At 40.1% G+C, this 16,786-nt stretch overlaps 2 protein-coding genes across 7 annotated transcripts in view; one reads left to right on the top strand and one right to left on the bottom strand.

The window, feature by feature from the left end:
* LOC139953543 (solute carrier family 23 member 1-like) overlaps positions 1-16,786 on the top strand; it is a 45,564-nt gene that overhangs the window by 7,605 nt on the left and 21,173 nt on the right. The window contains exons 1-3 of one of the 6 annotated variants that reach the window (XM_071952985.1): positions 12,526-12,892; positions 14,700-14,724; positions 14,841-15,226. The exons of 1 other annotated variant lie outside the window; for it this stretch is intronic. In XM_071952985.1, the coding sequence (XP_071809086.1) occupies positions 15,008-15,226 (219 nt within the window). In that variant the 5' untranslated portion in view covers positions 12,526-12,892; positions 14,700-14,724; positions 14,841-15,007. Of the gene's footprint in view, positions 1-12,525; positions 12,893-13,244; positions 13,260-14,699; positions 14,725-14,840; positions 15,227-16,786 lie in introns of those variants that run through there. 4 more of the 6 variants (XM_071952995.1, XM_071952991.1, XM_071953005.1 and 1 more) reach the window with 4 other exon arrangements.
* Positions 821-1,735, bottom strand: LOC139933921 (galanin receptor 2b-like). Its single transcript, XM_071928155.1, has one exon. It carries the CDS (start codon positions 1,733-1,735, stop codon positions 821-823), a length of 915 nt encoding a protein of 304 aa, XP_071784256.1.

The raw sequence follows: 16,786 nt of genomic DNA, 5'->3' as shown, positions 1-16,786 counted from the left end.
TACAATATCGTTGCGGTATACCCGCTGCCAAAACATGGTATCATCGAACTGCCTCTAGATACACGGGCAATCTTGGTAGTATAGTTGGTAAGACACTGCTCTAGAATGACAATGGTCGCGGGTTCGAATCCCACACGAGCAACATGCCTTTGATGTGTTTTTTTTTCACATGGCTCAGGGAAAGTACTGAGTATACAGTGCCAACAGCAACACACATCGGTGTATGTGTAAAAACCAAAATTAATATTCTTGATCCACAATGCAAATTTAACATCTATTATAATATTCAAGAGACGTTTCAGTTTGTAAGAGAATTACTTGTGACGGTGTGACACACGGGACCAAAGTTTCATCGCAATCAGTTTCGTTGATTCAACACTCATGTTATGTATTTTGATCTTAAAGGGTCTTATGTACTTTTTGTACGACAAAAAACACAATGTGTACAAAAAAACACTTAACTCACACAGTTTGAAAATAATGATACTAGAAGGCTTCCCTGAAAATATGACTTGCCTATAGGTGCTTTAGTTTTTGATAAATGAGTAAAGCAATGTAATGAAATGAAAATATTTTGCGTCTCAGTGATCATGAGACGAAAATTACTTTAGCATGTAAAAACGTATTTTCATGACATTGTTTTACTCATATCAAAAACTACAGCACTTCAGCAACTAATGTTTTAAGTGCACTTTCTACTATATCATTATCTTAACATGGTGTAAGTTTACGGTAAATCTGTGGACATTGTGTTTTGTGTCACAAAAGGTACCCAAATCCTTTAAGTGGAATGCGTGGTCATTGACTCGTCAAAATCATCTCATCTACCCCGGCATCCTAAGACACTCCGCACACCTTTTCGAAATTGACTGTACTTGAAGGCGTAAATCACTGGATTAACGCATGAATTGGTTGCCACCATCGCAACAGATAGTAGGTAATACCACTCGTTGAATTCAAGCTTCCAGCCAAGATTAAACATGAGAAAGATAACCTGGTTAGGGGTCCAGCAGATCAAGAATGTTATGAAGACGATCAGGAGCATCTTGAAGGTGTTACGTCTTGCACGGAGGAGGGACTCGGCCATGACCGGTGCGTTTGCTCCACCGGGAAGATGCTGGGCTGGTGCCGGGCCGACACGGGCTGCTCCCCGCTTCATCTCCACACCGATGCGAATGTAGGCGAAGAGCATGACACCAACTGGGACGACGTATTGAACGGTTGCTGTAAGAACACCTATTGCCTTGGATCCGGGTATGGAAACACACGTACCATTTTGCTCCTCAAAAATCAACATGAGATAGCTCTTAATAGCTGCAGCTAAAAGCCAGCACAGTATCATGGCTACAGCAATCTTCAGTCGTGCCCTTGTTGCGAATGCTGCATGGTACTTGAAGGGGTAAACGATGGCGAAATACCGCTCCATGGTCAGTACCAAAAGGTTGAAAGATGACATCACGAAAAAGAGAAATAGAGCAAAGTTAGAGACCCAAACATGACATAGGAACCAACCGAGTCCGTTGTTAGGAAGCGGCACAGGTAAAGGGATCTCACTCTTAAGCAATGTCACTGTAGCTCCCAAGAAATCAATCACTGCTTGATGAAAGATGAAGGCATTTGTACGAGTCTGCATGGCTGCTACTTTCCAGATGATAAAGCATACCAGAGTATTGCCAAAAATCCCCAGAATTCCAACGATAGCTTTGTAAATACGAAGAATAAGTATTTCTTCCATGTCTGACAAGCAACGAGTACTTCCCCCTTCCGTTTAAGATCAACGGCTATATGAGATTTAGTTGCATGAAGTTAGTCTTCTGATGAATCAAAGACAATGTCAGAGCTCAGGGGACGGTTATAGTAGTTGGTAATGACATCATAGTCTCACTGATCTGGCAACAGAGAAGATGCTACTTAAGATTTAGATTCGGGTGAAGTTTGTCTTGAAAAGAACTAGCGGGATGCTGCGCCTAGCGTGGCACCCCGCTAGATGAGGCGGATTCTAGTATATACAAAAATTGAATATTGTGAAAGGTAATGTGGGGGTAAGGGAAGTATTCTTACAGGAAATAATCATTTTGTAGGATTTGATTAGAAATTGTATTTATGACCGGTATGCAATATTTGTCATTTGTTATTTTTGACTTTTGATAATGTTGAGCGTGCACAACAAAGTTGTGAAACATCGCCCCCTTCACCTTCTCTCTTGCGTTCGCCAACTAAATGAATTGGTGTTTGTTTCTGGAGTAGAGCTTTAATATGTGGGAAGGGTATACTTGGCAATGATGGTACTTTGGCATGATATGTAGGTTTTTTCGTGATATTTTAGTGTTGATCGAGCGGGCCTACGCATTATCCGTATAAAAATGTTGATTATTTTTCGCCTCTTTGACTGCTTTTGTCATTGTATTAGTTTTATTCACTGCACTGAGTATTTCCCCGCTAAGGATTACAGTAAGGATAATTAATTAGTCGACTAAAAAATGTAGCACGTACACTGTGCTATAATGACACACTTGTTTTGTTGTGTTGAGCACATTGGGTATAGTTCAAATACACGCGGATAATAGTCAAGTGTCGTCACATTGCCGATTAGTCAGGTGGTCTTTGTCAAAGAGCCAATCAGACAATTAACACGATGAATTTGGAATCAGCTGTGGTGTTTGGTTCCCTACACAACAAATCCATAGTCACCGACAGCCGCGGATTTACTCGACTGAAGGCTCGCAAGACTGTCTCTGGTCTCCCCCTCAACAATAATCACCGTTGCTAATAGCAGAGGAGATGTCCGACTAAAGGCTTGTATGAAAGTGGTACCCTCCTTTAAAACAAAAATGAACTCATAATCACAGCAACTAATTAATAGCCGCGGAGTTTATGTGACTGAAAAGAAAGAAGTTCTGGTAAACAGATAAAAAAAATTAACGCGCCAGTTTGTAGGGCGGCTCAGTACACTTAACAAAGTAATTTTTCTGCAAAATGTTATTGAAAAAAATACATTTAATGATTGGTTGCAATAATAGGTTGAATGATTTGTTGCTTTGTTTCCAATAACGTTGACACGATTTTAGAATCTTAGATTAATCGAGCGTACGTCCAACGACGCATACAAAGTTGTCAGAGCACCAAATAAAGCGAGTTTTTGGAATATGCTGTGCAACAGATATCTGGTCTACTGTTTTTACCACCGCTTTTGGGGAGTAACCGAGCGTCGGCCTCATTATTTTTTAGTTTATTCTCATATCATTTAATTGTCGAGTAAACTTTCTGGTTAACATCCGCCGCGGGAGCGCAAGCCCCACGTGACGAAGTTCCCTGATAAAACATCCAATTGTATATGTTATCATATCTCTGGAACCCTATACAAACGAAATAGAAACGGTAATTTTAGTGGTCTACATCCTCTCACTTATTCCACTTTTAGAACACATTTGCCTTGTTATTTTGAGGGTTTGTACGTCCAGTTTGGTAATTTTGTAATTAGAAATTCCTATAAATGAACCCGATTCAGCCGCACATGAGGGCTCTTTTGTTGACGGCCGATTGTTTTATAGTACAAACAGGTTTGGCAAAATGTACATCCTGAGTCCTGACCGAACTGCTTTAAAGTCATCTGGAAGTGGTATTTTTTCAAAATAAAGCTTTTGTCACTAATATATGTGTTTTGATGAGTGGAATGTGAATAAACAACAGTTAACCAAGGTTTAAAAAAATCAGTTCTTATTGTGGAGGCAGCGTAGTGCCGTCTTTGAGGCAGCGAGAGGCAGAGTTTGGTTATGCCATTCTAATGCCTCCGTCGCTGGTCGGTTGCTTTTCCGACTTCCAATTACAGGTAAAATTTCTTCTTTTTGCAAGTGTGATTTAAATACATAAACTTTAGGGCAATAAACCGGGTATAACAACCATCATTTAGATTTATCCATCAGCCCATTCAAGCTCTGGATTGTATTTTATTTTTCAGTAATTAAAGTTTAGTCAAAGTTGTAAAGTAGATAAAACTGTCATGGCGCCGTCCATAGCAACAGCGCTCTGCTCGTACATGTGCGTTTATTTAACACGAGCCTGAGGTTTATTGTATGTGGTGAATTAATTCCTGCATCTGTGAAATGGGTAATTTACAGTACAGTTATGCATATTAAGTCCAAATTGATTGAGCAATGTGGGCATAAGTAGTATGAGAGGCGTATATGACCTCCTTTTTGAGAGGTGGATCATGATCCACAGGTCTTGTGGATCATGGCTCGTTTGGGTCGTTGTAAGTAGGAGGTTGCCTGATGGGGGTGTGACGAAGACTCCCCCCCTCTTTTTACCAGCACAGACAGCAAGCGGGCATGTCAAAGTGTAAGACATCACAGTTAGACAATAAATTGTTGAGTATTAAGAACTTTTTTTTTAACTAAGATCATTATAATCGAATTATATACTTTCAGACCCAAAGAACTAGTGTAAATAACACCCCTCAGTAGTCAAGAGTGTACAAGTCCAGTAGTTAGGTTGTCGTCTGCTGCGTTTTCTGATCATGTTCGAACTTGCTCTCAGTTTGCGGACCAGACACTACAAAGACCCCGAGCGGAAGGCCCAATAATACCATACGTAGCGTACGTTTCTGTACGGACTAATAGACTTACGGTGCATATCCAGGATATAGGTCTCTGCAAACGGTCATATTCCATCGTTCTCTACAAAGATTAAACGTTAAATAGAGCTATGGTGTCATAAAAGAATCTAATAATTACTATCCCAATCTGTAATTGCCAGTGTACAAAAAGACCGGTGCATGGTTTACGTGAAAACCTCAATGACCCTTGATCGCGGAGCCTTATCTGGTAGTTAATAGATGACGTCACAACTGATTGGTCTACCAGCCAAACGTGTCAGTTCTTGTTCCCCATACAGTGGAGCTATCTTTGTTTTCTATAACTCCAAGCCCACATCATGTACCACAATCACTCGGACACGGTATTATGTTTGTGTTTACCTTTGCAAAAAGGGACTGCAGAGAAAACGAGTATACACGGAAAAACAAGATATACGTTAACAAAAACTTTATTCGGTATATAACACTACATTAACAATAACATCTACTTTAAACCTCCACAATACTTCAAACAATCATACATGGCGAAGACCCCCCCCCCCCCCCATTATGACAAGAACTTTGAAATCTGTCGACTGAACTGCGTTCGCATGCAAGTGATTGATTGGACCCCAGCGACCCGTACCTGCCTATTAAGGAGATAAGGTGGATGGGTTGAGATTGTTGGAAATTAGAGCAAAGACATTAATAGTAAATCTGTTTTCATGGTGTGTTTTTTTGTGTTTTTTATTTTTTTTAATTTTATTTATTAATTTATTTAATTATAGATACTTAATTAATTAATTAATTATGTATTTACTCATCTTATTATTATTATTTTTTTTCTTCTTTTATTTTTATGTGTGGCGAGTTCACTTATTAAAACCCTCATAGTGTTTACAGTTGATAGATTATTATGCTCTAACAAGTTTCCGTTGATAATACTGTTCTGTATTATTACCAAATCAAACAATACAATCTTGGGGTGTAGGATTGAAAAACCTTTCATCATTTAAACATAAGTTTAGCATTCTTTATCGAAAAATTCAGTATTTTGGATGGACGTCTCCCGCTCTCTTCCTCTTCATATTCATAAGCACTTTCGTCTGTTGATAGATCACTATCGTCTTCTTGAAATACCTCCTCCTCCTCCTCCTCTTCATCTTCAAAATCGTCATCATCAGTTAATTCATCACTATCGTCTTCAAGAAACTCCTCCTCCTCCTCATCTCCTTCATTTTCATGGCCATCATCATCTGTTAGTCCATCACTATCATCATCTTCACGGTAGTCCCCTTCATCCATCACGTCTTCATTTTCAAAATCATCATCATCTGTTGATTCATCACTATCGTCTTCATGAAGCTCCTCCCACTCCACCTCCTCGTCTTCAAAATCCTCCCCTTCTGTGGAGTCGCCACTATCACCTTCGAGGAGGTCCCCCTCCTCTTCCTCCTCCTCCTCCTCCTCCTTATGATTTTGAAGATGTTTCTTCAAATTGTTTGAATTGGAAAACACCTTATCACAAATAGGACAAGCTTTCGATTGGCTTCCGATACTGGGGTGCTTGTGTGTCTTTCGGTGTCGTTTCATATTGTCGCTACGCGAAAAGCTCTTCCCACAAATCGGACACGAGACCTTTACCTGTACGGGTCTAAGCAAAGGGTTTAGACGCCTCGACTCCATTTTTATATCAGTGAGACGATCCAAGACGAATGATATAGGCTTCAAAGTGTTCTCCGACCACCAGAAAACTTTAAATAAGTCGAACCTGTATGGGTCTTTCAAACCTAGATTAAAAGGTAGAATGGGGCACAGGTCGTTGTCAGGCTGATTCACTGTACCAGATGTCCACATTTGGAACAATCGTCAAACGAACTTGACAACGACCTGGGCCCCATTCTACCTTATAATCTTAAGTTGTAAGACCCATACAGGTTCGACTTATTTAAAGTTTTCTGGTGGTCGGTGAACACTTTGAAGCCTTTATCATTCGTCTTGGATCGTCTCACTGATATAAAAATGGAGTCGAAGCGTCTAAACCCTTTGCTTAGACCCGTACAGGTAAAGGTCTCGTGTCCGATTTGTGGGAAGAGCTTTTCGCGTAGCGACAATATGAAACGACACCGAAAGACACACAAGCACCCCAGTATCGGAAGCCAATCGAAAGCTTGTCCTATTTGTGATAAGGTGTTTTCCAATTCAAACAATTTGAAGAAACATCTTCAAAATCATAAGGAGGAGGAGGAGGAGGAGGAAGAGGAGGGGGACCTCCTCGAAGGTGATAGTGGCGAATCCACAGAAGGGGAGGATTTTGAAGACGAGGAGGTGGAGTGGGAGGAGCTTCATGAAGACGATAGTGATGAATCAACAGATGATGATGATTTTGAAAATGAAGACGTGATGGATGAAGGGGACTACCGTGAAGATGATGATAGTGATGGACTAACAGATGATGATGGCCATGAAAATGAAGGAGATGAGGAGGAGGAGGAGTTTCTTGAAGACGATAGTGATGAATTAACTGATGATGACGATTTTGAAGATGAAGAGGAGGAGGAGGAGGTATTTCAAGAAGACGATAGTGATCTATCAACAGACGAAAGTGCTTATGAAAATGAAGAGGAAGAGAGCGGGAGACGTCCATCCAAAATACTGAATTTTTCGATAAAGAATGCTAAACTTATGTTTAAATGATGAAAGGTTTTTCAATCCTACACCCCAAGATTGTATTGTTTGATTTGGTAATAATACAGAACAGTATTATCAACGGAAATTTGTTAGAGCATAATAATCTATCAACTGTAAACACTATGAGGGTTTTAATAAGTGAACTCGCCACACATAAAAATAAAAGAAGAAAACAAAAAATAATAATAATAAGATGAGTAAATACATAATTAATTAATTAAGTATCTATAATTAAATAAATTAATAAATAAAATTAAAAAAAATAAAAAACACAAAAAAACACACCATGAAAACAGATTTACTATTAATGTCTTTGCTCTAATTTCCAACAATCTCAACCCATCCACCTTATCTCCTTAATAGGCAGGTACGGGTCGCTGGGGTCCAATCAATCACTTGCATGCGAACGCAGTTCAGTCGACAGATTTCAAAGTTCTTGGTATAATGGGGGGTCTTCGCCATGTATGATTGTTTGAAGTATTGTGGAGGTTTAAAGTAGATGTTATTGTTAATGTAGTGTTATATACCGAATAAAGTTTTTGTTAACGTATATCTTGTTTTTCCGTGTATACTCGTTTTCTCTGCAGTCCCTTTTTGCAAAGGTAAACACAAACATAATACCGTGTCCGAGTGATTGTGGTACATGATGTGGGCTTGGAGTTATAGAAAACAAAGATAGCTCCACTGTATGGGGAACAAGAACTGACACGTTTGGCTGGTAGACCAATCAGTTGTGACGTCATCTATTAACTACCAGATAAGGCTCCGCGATCAAGGGTCATTGAGGTTTTCACGTAAACCATGCACCGGTCTTTTTGTACACTGGCAATTACAGATTGGGATAGTAATTATTAGATTCTTTTATGACACCATAGCTCTATTTAACGTTTAATCTTTGTAGAGAACGATGGAATATGACCGTTTGCAGAGACCTATATCCTGGATATGCACCGTAAGTCTATTAGTCCGTACAGAAACGTACGCTACGTATGGTATTATTGGGCCTTCCGCTCGGGGTCTTTGTAGTGTCTGGTCCGCAAACTGAGAGCAAGTTCGAACATGATCAGAAAACGCAGCAGACGACAACCTAACTACTGGACTTGTACACTCTTGACTACTGAGGGGTGTTATTTACACTAGTTCTTTGGGTCTGAAAGTATATAATTCGATTATAACGATCTTAGTTAAAAAAAAGTTCTTAATACTCAACAATTTATTGTCTAACTGTGATGTCTTACACTTTGACATGCCCGCTTGCTGTCTGTGCTGGTAAAAAAGAGGGGGGGGGGAGTCTTCGTCACACCCCCATCAGGCAACCTCCTACTTACAACGACCCAAACGAGCCATGATCCACAAGACCTGTGGATCATGATCCACCTCTCAAAAAGGAGGTCATATACGCCTCTCATACTACTGGCATATTTTGACGAATTAATGGTGATCCATAGTCTAGTTATGCTACAACAGCGCCCTCTACGTCATTGGTAGACTTGTCAAATTGCGACATGTATTGACATAGTGTGTTAATTAGCTTGCCATTGTAAGGTTGTCTATTATTATTAAGCTGATGACTTTAAGACTTAAGAATAAATCTATATATTGTTTTGATAATTCTTAAGGGTTTTAGGACAAGATGATCTGGATAATCCCATGTATATTGTTTTGACTGGTAGAAACTAACTGTACTGCTGGATATAATTGTTTAATACAGGTTTTACAGATACAGGTGTATATTTCAAAACAGAAGGGTTGCAAATTAATTGAGAGTTGCATTATTTCACACTCAGTATTTTACCTAATTGGATAGATTTTGGTGGACACACACTGCATGTATTCATCATACTAATGATTTCTTTTATTTTCTCTTTTCTCTTTTACCTGTTAATTGTTTACTGTTAACTTTGTGATGCCATTCTAATGCCTCCGTCGCTGGTCGGTTGCTTTTCCGACTTCCAATTACAGCTACCAAATTAAAGAGTCAATCCGAACCCACCGATGTTTCGAGGTTTCAAATTGTTTTAGGCCTCGTTCGTCACCACCCTCCACAATATGTTATTTACAAATTGAAGAGTAGACCCGACCGAGAGGGCGCTGTTCGTGACGTCAATCGAGGCAGACTTTGCCTGTAATGCGTAGAGTAAACACAATTGCAAAGTACATGTACGGACCAAGTCGTGAGTTTGTACGTTTCAACAACAAAAAAATGTTTTTTTTACGGCAATGCCGACCAGGTGTACTGCTGCTGTATGCAGAAAAACACTTTTTGAAATGTACCAACTCACGACTTGTACGTAAATGTACTTTGCACGTGTGTTTACTATACGTATTGCAGGCAAAGTCTGCCTTGATTGACGTCACAAAAGGGGTAGGCGGAGTCAGCCCCCAAACAACTTTATATATTTTTTAAACATATAAATCGTGACAAACAATTACTAAAAAAATTGTTTCATTGTTCTTAAGCATATACTCTTATGTTTGAAAGAAAAAAATCTATTTCCACGTGACTTTAAGTTCTAACAATTGTGTTGCTTCAGAACTTCCACCAATGGAATGTTCGTTTACAGCAAAACAGCCGTTGATGTTTCACAAAGTTCGCAACTCTGAAAACATACTATTCATTGTAATTTCATGTGCTCTTTTAAAGGTTTAACTGGCAAAATTATATTTAAAGAATCTGTAATGTATTCACTTTCTTCTTGTGAACAATTTGTTCTAAGATAGTGTCACATAGTTTACAAAATTAGCAAGATACGTTTTGCATCATTGTTAAAAATGTTGCAATTTCTGCGTGTATACATCACGTTCTGCAGTGTGTGTGGGATGACATGTACATGTACTGTACCACCAATGGTATAGGGTTAAATGGAACAAACAAAGTTATTTGCACAGTGGGTTGCTGTTTGATGCGTTTAAAGATTGTTGGAAAGTATAGGTAGGCCTACATGAGTGGCTTATTTTGAATAAACACATCTGTCACAGACGCATGTATTTTTATTTCTCATAAAGCCTTAATATTGTTTTTTGATTTGGGTACTTTTTATAACACAGTCGAACACAATGTCCACAGATTTACATTAAACTTACACCGTTGGAAGATATTAATAGTTGAAAGCTTCCTTTGAAATATTAGTTGCTGGGGTGGTAGTTTTCGAGAAATGAGTAAAACAATGTAAGAAAAAAAACGTTTTTACATGCTAAAATAATTTTCGTCTCATGCTGAGACGAATGATTATTTTCATGACATTTTTTTCCCCTAGCACTACCGTGCCTCAGGCTCAGCAAGTAATATTTTCAGGGAAGCTTTCTACTATCATTATCTTCAAACTGTGTAAGTTTAATGTAAATCTGTGGACATTGTATTTCCTGTCCTACAAAAAGGACCGTTTAGACCCTTTAACACGCGAAATTAAACCCCCTGTATACACCATCTTATAGAGTAAAGCCCTTTTCACACGACATAGTCAAACTAGGGTCCTTGGTCTCCGGTGGCAGTTGTCTTGACCAAGGACGTTGGTCAAACTCAAACAGGACCTTTCACACAGCGCAGAAACCAACATCCCATGTCTCAGAACATTCGTCTTTTGTGGTGCTAAAGGTCAACATTGAAAACTTGCTCTCTTGAAGGAGTCGTGCACACGCTCAAAAGTTTAACGTTATCAAATAACGGGGTCGAACATCTTGATTTTCTTGCACCATGTGTTTCTTCTTGCGCGCATGCGTGGTAGCTCCAGCCACGTTACGCAAGCAATTTCCATTCACACAGCACACACGGACGATCGTGGTATAATTTTCACAACGTTGTGTTTTTAAGACGGAGGTCTGGACCTTGGTCTTAAAAAGACCAGGGACCCGTGCCTATTTAAGCAGAGGTACCTTTCACACGATGTGGATTAAACAACGTTGTGTTCTTAAGACCAAGGACCCCCTGCTTATTTTCCTCGTGTGAAAAGGCCTTAAGGTACTATTTCGGGGTGCATGCACCCTGCCAATCATCAATGAGTCACTCTCTGGAATGTTAATGGAAATCCGAGGTCGCCACCCCCATAGCCTTGCTCAAGGCAGTCGAATTATTCACTCCGAATAAAGACCGCCGCTGTATAAAAACCCACCCGTATTCACTGTGCGTAAAACCCACCCGTATTCACTGTGCGTAACATCGCACGACACGATGCCCCCGTACACTATCCGCATGCGGAGGCCGTCAGGCCGACAGCCTTGTAGGATCTGTGTTGAAGCCACTGACCTCATTACTATAATAAGCGAAGAGTTCCCACGGTCAGCTCATTACCATAATGCCCGCGAAAGACAAGACATGTTTACCTCACACACCACCACCACGGACGCATGATAGGGTCCAAAGGTCGTGATAAGGGAAGTGCGTGATTGGACGTCAAAATGAGTAATTCATTTGCCTCACATCCTGTGTTGTCTGATAGGTCTGACGAACGATATACATATTCATGAGCTGCATACTAGCATATCCTCGAGCCCCCCCCCCCAATTTCGTCCACTATTGGAATTTTTTCAATACAACACATTAAAACGGGAAGATACAGATCCGACAAGGCTGTCGGCCTGACGGCCTCCGCATGCGGTTAGTGGTGTACGAGTGCGATGACTTGTGTGAACAGTATTCGTGCGATGTGACAGTGTGTATACGGGTTGGTCATTCGGTGTGATCGCACACACCATGCACAGGGTATACGGCGGGTGGGTTTACAGCTGCGTCTTTTCGGAGCGAATAATGCGACTGCCTTGAGCAAGGCTACCACCCCCACTTCAAACCAAAAGAGATGGCTGTGTGTGCAGCCTATACGGCCTCCCCATTCGACCAACAGGTAGCCCATATCAAAACCAGACAACCACACATGTAAGGAGATATCGCTCGTGACCAGCCAATCAGACGACTCATAAGACGGAGTTCGGATTAGGTTTTTGTAGACTTGCAACCCGACGTCTGAAACGACACAGTCGTGTTGAATTCCACAAGGATGCCACACCACTGGACCTGCTAATTTCAAGATGGCGCGGGTTACGGCTTTAATAGTATAGATCAAAAGACAGTCTCAGGGGACGACTCGCACTCTTGAAAAGCAAGGTCAAGTTAGTTGGCATTGACATCACCTTCTGACCATCAGAGAAAATAACTTCCTACCATTCAAGAGCAACGGCTATTGTGGGATTTAGATTTAGAAGTAGCCTGTCTTTTAAAGAATCAAAGACAGTCAATGTCGGGGCGAATATCTTCCCCAACTGGAGAGCAGTGCAGTGACATCAACATCTGACAATCGGAGAGATTTACTTCCTACCGTTGGAGACGTCTGTCTCAGAAGAATCAAAGGCAATCGGTGTCAGGGCATTGTCAGTTATCCTTTCTCGAAAAGCAATGTCCGTAGTTGGCAGTGACATCGCAGAGAAAATTGTTTCCTACCAATTGCAGTTCAATGGCTATTGTTGGTTTTTGGATTTAGTCAGTGGATCAAAGTCCTCTCTCAAAAAGCTCTGTCCATTTAGTTGGCAGTGACATCAAAATCTGACCAACAGAAAACTTTACGGAAAAACCGATCACCATACACCTCTTGCAATAAGTGAAGATCTCTATAGGTCGCCAGATGACATCGATCGAAGGTGTGTGTTTGTTTGGTGTGTCATTTGATGTTCATAACAAAAAATTCGGGCCTTTTTCCCCATTCCCGGTGCGCATGAATCTGTGAATTCTGTGAATTTGCCCTTTAAATACGCAGTATTATCTTGAAAGACATCTCTTTATTAGATAAACTTTTTACACAAGACTTTGAAATTTGGGTTAAAGGTTTATTCTTTATCAGACCCGGTCCCCGAAACCTTACAATGGTGGATGCTCTAGAATAGCCTTCACAAAGACATGTCGCATACTGTTATAAAACAAGTAGGGGCCTACTATTTATAATGGTGTTAGTTTTCAAGCTAAACACGCTGTGTATGAGTTTTCTGGTGGCGATTTGCATGTTATGACGTAGGTGACTTCTCTGTTTTGCGACACTAACTAATACATAACAATAAGTGGCTTTTTATTTGTAGATCTAGTATATACACACTTGTACAAACAAACCTGTTGTTTTGATAACTATTTAAACTGATTTAAGTCTAGTCTCTTTGTCGTCGTTTTTGTTTGTCATTGTCGTGTCCAAGTCTTTGTCTGTCACAGGGAAATGTACAGAAAACACGGTGCTTAACTTTGTTTCCCTGCTGGTTGGCTAGCAATTAATTTCACTCGTTATTACCTTTGAAATTATACGAAAACGTTGTTGAATTATGTGGCATGCATCGGTTGTTTCAAATATATCTTAAAGGCAGTGGACACTATTGGTAAGTACTCAAAATATTGATTAGCAGAAAACCTTTCTTGGTGACGAGTAATGGGGAGAGGTTGATGGCAAAAAAACATTGTGAGAAACGGCTCCCTCTGAAGTGCCATAGTTTTCGAGAAAGAAGTAATTTTCCACGAATTTGATTCCGAGACATCAAGTTTATAACTGAGGTCTCTAGAAATCAACCATCTAAACGCACACAATTTCGTGTGACAAGGGTGTTTTTTTTTCATTATTATCTCGCAAGTTCGATGACCGATTGAGCTCAAATTTTCACAGGTTTGTTATTTTATGCATATGTTGAGATACACCAACTGTGAAGGCTAGTCTTTGACAAATACCAATAGTGTCCACTGCCTTTAAAGGCAGTGGACACTATTCAAAATAATTATCATCATAAAACCTTTCTTGATTACGAGTAATGGGGAGAGGTTGATAGTATAGAACATTGTGACAAACGGCTCCCTCTGAAGTAATGCAGTTTTGGGGAACGAGGTTTGATATCAAGACCTCAGATTTAGAATTTGAGGTATCGATATCAAGCATCTGAAAGCACACAACTTCCTGTGACAAGGGTGTTTTTTCTTAATAAAACAATGTGAGAAACAGCTCCCTCTGAAGTGACGTAGTTTTCGAGAAAGAAGTAATTTTCATCGAATTTGTTTTCGAGACCTCAAGTTTAGAACTTGAGGTCTCGAAGTCAAGCATCAGAAAGCACACAACTTCGTTTGACAAGTGTTTTTTTTTTCTTTCATTATTATCTCGCAACTTCGAAGACCGATTGAGCTCAAATTTTCACAGGTTTGTTTCTTTATGCTCATTATGTTGAGATACACCAACTGTGAAGACTAGTCTGTGACAACCAATGTGTCCATAAGCTGTTATTTTCAACATGAAACAGGGACTAGTTTACAAGGTGTTGACAAACTACATGACAGCATGATCCCGTAACCCCCAATGATTTACACGCGGGTTATATGTTAGGGTTAGAAGCATTTCCAAGGGCTGTCGGATGTACGTAAATGCAGGCAAGCATGTTACTATTCTGCTAATTAGCTGATTTCTTCTTTTTCTTTTCAAAACAGTGCCAAAAACCCCACTGTACAAAAGGTAAGTGTGATCGGCCATGTACCCTCTTCCTAATCCTATTTGTTTGCAACTATAGAAATTTGCATGTCTCTCTACGTAGTTGAGTCTAAACATAACCCCTTATGATTTAAACGCAGGAAGTTTGATGTATGTATTCTGTACATGAGTCTTATCATCGGTTCGTAACCTGAGGGTGAATGATGAGGTCAAACACCGACCGTAACTTCCATGGCTTACCCGAATACACACAGAACAGCACCATCTGGACAAGCATAGCACAGTCGTTCAGAATCTCTTTCCAACCATGAACGGATCCAAAACGTCATCTTTGGAAGAAGAGCAACATGAGATGTTAGAAGTTAAGTTTGTCACACCGGACCTTGACGAGGATCCAGAGGCTAGGCTAAATGTCGAGCCATGCGTTGATCATTACTCGAGAATGAAGGCGAGACCAAAGCCTGATCTTGTGTACTTCGTTGAGGACACGCCACCGTGGCGTTTAACCATTCTACTGGGGCTGCAGGTACGTCAACAGGTCTAACTTTACATTATCTCAATCACAAGTCCACACATATCTCCCTGGGGTGAAAATAATGTTCATCATCGTGGAGTTTCGTTGTGCCCTTCTTTGATATTCGTGGTTATCCTCTGTAACTAAAAACGTCCACCGACCTAATCGAGAAAACCATTCAAACCATTGGGGTGTCAGACTCATAACTATACTTCATTATAGTTAGCTGTTTCGTAGCGTAGCGCAGCGAAACAGCTATTGTTTTTGTTCGGTTTTTTATTTGGTTGTTTTAGGATTATTCAGTACTCGCATTTTTTTGCATGGTTCCTAAAGAGCAATTGCAACGAAACTTTCAGTGATGAAGGGCATTGGTGCAAGAAGGGTCCTATACGAAATTCGTCATGATGACGTCATCACCGGTCACGTGTCGTCATCTTAAAGGTGTTTTATTTAAATCTTTGAAAATCTATATCAAATCAACCACAAGAGACCGTAGATTTCTGTTAGCGGGATTGGGTAGGGATTAATTAGCTTGCGTGACCTCACATGACCTCTACTTCCGGTCGAAACTGGCCAAAAACGGAAGTGCCCTGTAACTCAAAAGTGGTAACAGTTATGAAGTTGCTTTTCCATAGACGTAAGTGTCTAGCAAGGGTGGGCAGTTCCAAAAAAGTATTGATGACGTCATAAATTGCAACAGCGCCCTCTAGTGGCAGGTTGAAATTTCTTCAAAATGGAATTTTTGAAGATGTCTGTGGCGAAGTTTTTTGTAATCACTTTAAATTTTACACACGTTTACTGTCTGGCAGGCATTATATGGGTGAAGTTTCAGATCAATAACGTCATCGGGAGTCACGTGACGCGGCATTAAAGGTGCACTTTTTGAAGTTGTATAACTCTCAAAGTAATGACGCCATTATGTTGAAACTATGAAGATTGTTAGATTTTGGCAAGTTCTCGTGAATTGTGGAATCACATGATTTTTAATGATTCTTTTCAATTTGTACACCTTTAACACATCAATTGCCATCTGAACATGGTATAATCCAAACTATTTCTTTATTTATTCCACTTTGGGCAAATTGCTTTGAATACACAACAAATTTAAAACTCAAATGAGAAATTTGAAATGTTATTGACGAAACAGCTATGTATTTGTGCAATGCCAAAAGGTTGCGTGCCATAGCCTCACGCCCACATTGCCATGCCAATGTGCGTTATCTTTTGTACACGAAGTCCAATGCCATGCCAATGTGCGTAATAATTTGTACACGCAGTCAATGCCATGCCAATGTGCGTAATCATTTGTACACAAATACCATGCCGTGTTCTTGTACACACACCCGATTGCGTGTATTCCGTATGTAGTTGCGTTTTGTACACAGGTGATCTAGCGTGTAGTTCCCAATGTAATCCTCATACAAGCAATGTCAAGCTCCGTCATGGTTCCTTTCAGCATAGAGTAAGGACATAGACTTACTCTATAAGACTTACTCTATGCTCTCAGTGATGAAAGGTACAGAGACTTACTCTATGCTCTCAGTGATGAAAGGTATTGCATTCATCACTGAG

This window comes from Asterias amurensis, chromosome 2, assembly GCF_032118995.1.
Source record: "Asterias amurensis chromosome 2, ASM3211899v1".
NCBI lineage: Eukaryota > Metazoa > Echinodermata > Asteroidea > Forcipulatida > Asteriidae > Asterias > Asterias amurensis.
Note: the sequence above shows the minus strand (reverse complement) of the source record. Positions and strands in the feature narration are given on the sequence as shown.